General features: G+C 39.9%; 1 protein-coding gene across 1 annotated transcript in view; it reads right to left on the minus strand.

Moving 5' to 3' along the window:
- LOC139023326 (receptor-type tyrosine-protein phosphatase H-like) overlaps nucleotides 1-2,603 on the minus strand; it is a 35,317-nt gene that overhangs the window by 18,141 nt on the left and 14,573 nt on the right. Inside the window, exons 6-7 of the mRNA XM_070436252.1 lie at nucleotides 1,824-2,084; nucleotides 1,054-1,323 (exon numbers count right to left, since the gene is read on the minus strand). Coding sequence (XP_070292353.1) covers nucleotides 1,054-1,323; nucleotides 1,824-2,084 — 531 coding nt within the window. The remainder of the gene's footprint in view (nucleotides 1-1,053; nucleotides 1,324-1,823; nucleotides 2,085-2,603) is intronic.

The following is a 2,603-nucleotide window of genomic DNA, read 5'->3' on the forward strand; positions in this document are numbered from 1 at the left end:
AAAGAGAGAGATGAATCTAACCATCATATATTTCTCATCAGGGAAGATACTGGACTTTACATCCCATGCTGACTGTTACGGGTTCGTTCTGTTACGAGTTCAGTTTCTCTATCCATTTAGAGGTTGACTAGTCTGGGCGCTTCGACTGGAGTCACCTCGTTAGTCAGTATGTGTTACAGCTGTGCTGGCCCTGCTGGTATTTAAGAGCTGCTGGTCTGCTGGTATTTAGAGTGCTGTCTGCTGGTATTTAAAACTTCTTGGGATCGTGTCCCTTCCATGGGACGGTTGAGCTAACATAGGCCAATGCGATTAGCATGAGGTTGTAAGTCACAAGAAAATTCCCAGGACGTAGACATATCTGATATTGGCAGAAAGTTAAATTATTGTTAATCTAACTGCACTGTCCAAATTACAGCAGCTATTACAGTGAAAGAATACCATGCTATTGTTTGAGGAGAGTGCACAATTTAAACATGAAAAGTTATTAATAACAAATGAGGCCATTTGGGCAGTCTTGATACAACATTTTTAACAGAAATCAATGGTTCATTGGATCAGTACAAAACGTTTAAAATACACCGCTGCCATCTTGTGCCAAAATATGGCCCTGCTGGTTATGAGCTGCTGTTCAGTGCATCAGATGGAGAGATGTGGAGACCTACACCTTATTTAAGGTGGCCACCATTTAGCCAGAAACTCCTGTTTATTTAGCTCCATATCCTTTTTACTCCAGATCCTAAGTTGGTGTTTCTTATCTGAGACAAACCTTAGTGGGCATCCATGGTGGTGCTTTTAGAACCCCTTACTAGTGGCTTTGCATCTTTCAGTGGAACCCCCATGGTGTCTTCAGACCCCCTTTGAAACCCTTTCTGTGTTTGGTTGTTGAAGTGATTATCTTTGTTAGTTCCCTTTTCTGGAGTGATGACTGTTTTCTTTAACAAAAACAGACACATAATTATGATTTTTAATTTATATATTTATATCGATTTGTCTTTTTGATAACTAGTCAAAATTTGACACCAGACAGAATACTTAAGTAGGGTAATTCCTTACTTGTGGTGAGGGTTGTTGACACCAGTCGACTTTGCCTTCCATTTTCCAGCACAGTGCAGACAGTGACAGAGTACTGAGTACCACCTTGCAGGTCAGAGAGAGTGATGRTGTGTGAAGATGTGGTAGTGATGTGTGGTTTTGTCCCTGGACACTGGTAGGAGATCTGGTAATGATGGTTGGTTTGGTCCAATCCTGGTGGCTGGCTCCAGCTAACAGCAGCTGATGTGGTCTCCACTGAGTCAACAGTCAGCTGGACTGGAGCAGGAAGTACTAAGAAATAGAAATAAGAAAGAAGCTAAAGAATAGAAGTCACACAAAAGTTGGATTTAAGGGTTTCTGCTGTATTGATTTAGCAACGGTAGTCCGCTGCTGCTACATTGTTGTCGCCACACCAATTCCTTTAAATATAAAATAAAAGAACGCTGGGATTATAAATCCTCTCCACAATAACAAGTGTTTTAACACTGTACTACTGATAAAGTTAAAACAAGCAGAGGCAGATCAACTCCTTGACATAATGACTCACAGAAATGGAAGAAAGCCTGAATTCAGACACTGTATTATAAACAACGTTTAATGATTTCAGCACCAAACTGCATGATGAGACCTGGGGAATTCACCATCATATATTTATCATCAGGGAAGATACTGGACCTTTACATCCCATGCTGACACATCCATTATGATTAGTTCATAGTCATTTTGATAACTAGTTAAAGTTTAATCAGCTTTGACACTAAACATAATACTTAAATAGTGTACTTCCTTACTTGTTGTGAGGGTTGTTGACACCAGTCGACTTTTCTTTCCATTTTCCAGCACAGTGCAGACAGTGATAGAGTACTGAGTAGCAGGTTTCAGGTCAGAGAGAGTGATGCTGTGTGAAGATGTGGTAGTGATGTGTGGTTCTGTCCCTGGACAGCGGTAGGAGATCTGGTAATGATGTTGGGTTTGGTCCAATCCTGGTGGCTGGTTCCAGCTAACAGCAGCTGATGTGGTGTCAACAGTCAGCTGGACAGGAGCAGTGGGTACTAAGGGGAAATACACTTTTGTCAGGGCTATTGTTTATCTCTAGAAACTACAGAAGGAAAAGTAGAATAGTACTTGAAAAATAAGCTTGCAATTCCTTTTAATATGGGAAAAAATAAGCAAAAGCAGAAGTCAGAACAGAGGTCAGATATGTCATGAAAAAAAAACGAAAGCATTCTGCTATATTCATTAATTAATATAAATGAAAAGAATGGTGTAATTAAAATCCTCTCACAATAACAATGTTTAATAGTGTTTAATAGTGTACTACTTGTAAAGTTAAAGCAAGCAGATCAATTCCTTGACATAATGACTCACAGGAACGGAATATTTAAATGTTTATTTTTATTTAACTTTATTTAACCAGGTAGGCCAGTGTGAGAACAAGTTCATTTACTGTGTTTAAAGTTAGAGAGGGAGATATGAGTCTCCAGCTTCAGTGACTTTTGCAGTTCGTTCAGTCATTGGCAGCAGAGAACTGGAGGAAAGGCGGCCAAAGGAGGAATTGGCTTTGGGGGTGA

Source organism: Salvelinus sp. IW2-2015, linkage group LG31 (genome assembly GCF_002910315.2).
Source record: "Salvelinus sp. IW2-2015 linkage group LG31, ASM291031v2, whole genome shotgun sequence".
In the NCBI taxonomy this organism is placed as follows: Eukaryota; Metazoa; Chordata; class Actinopteri; order Salmoniformes; family Salmonidae; genus Salvelinus; species Salvelinus sp. IW2-2015.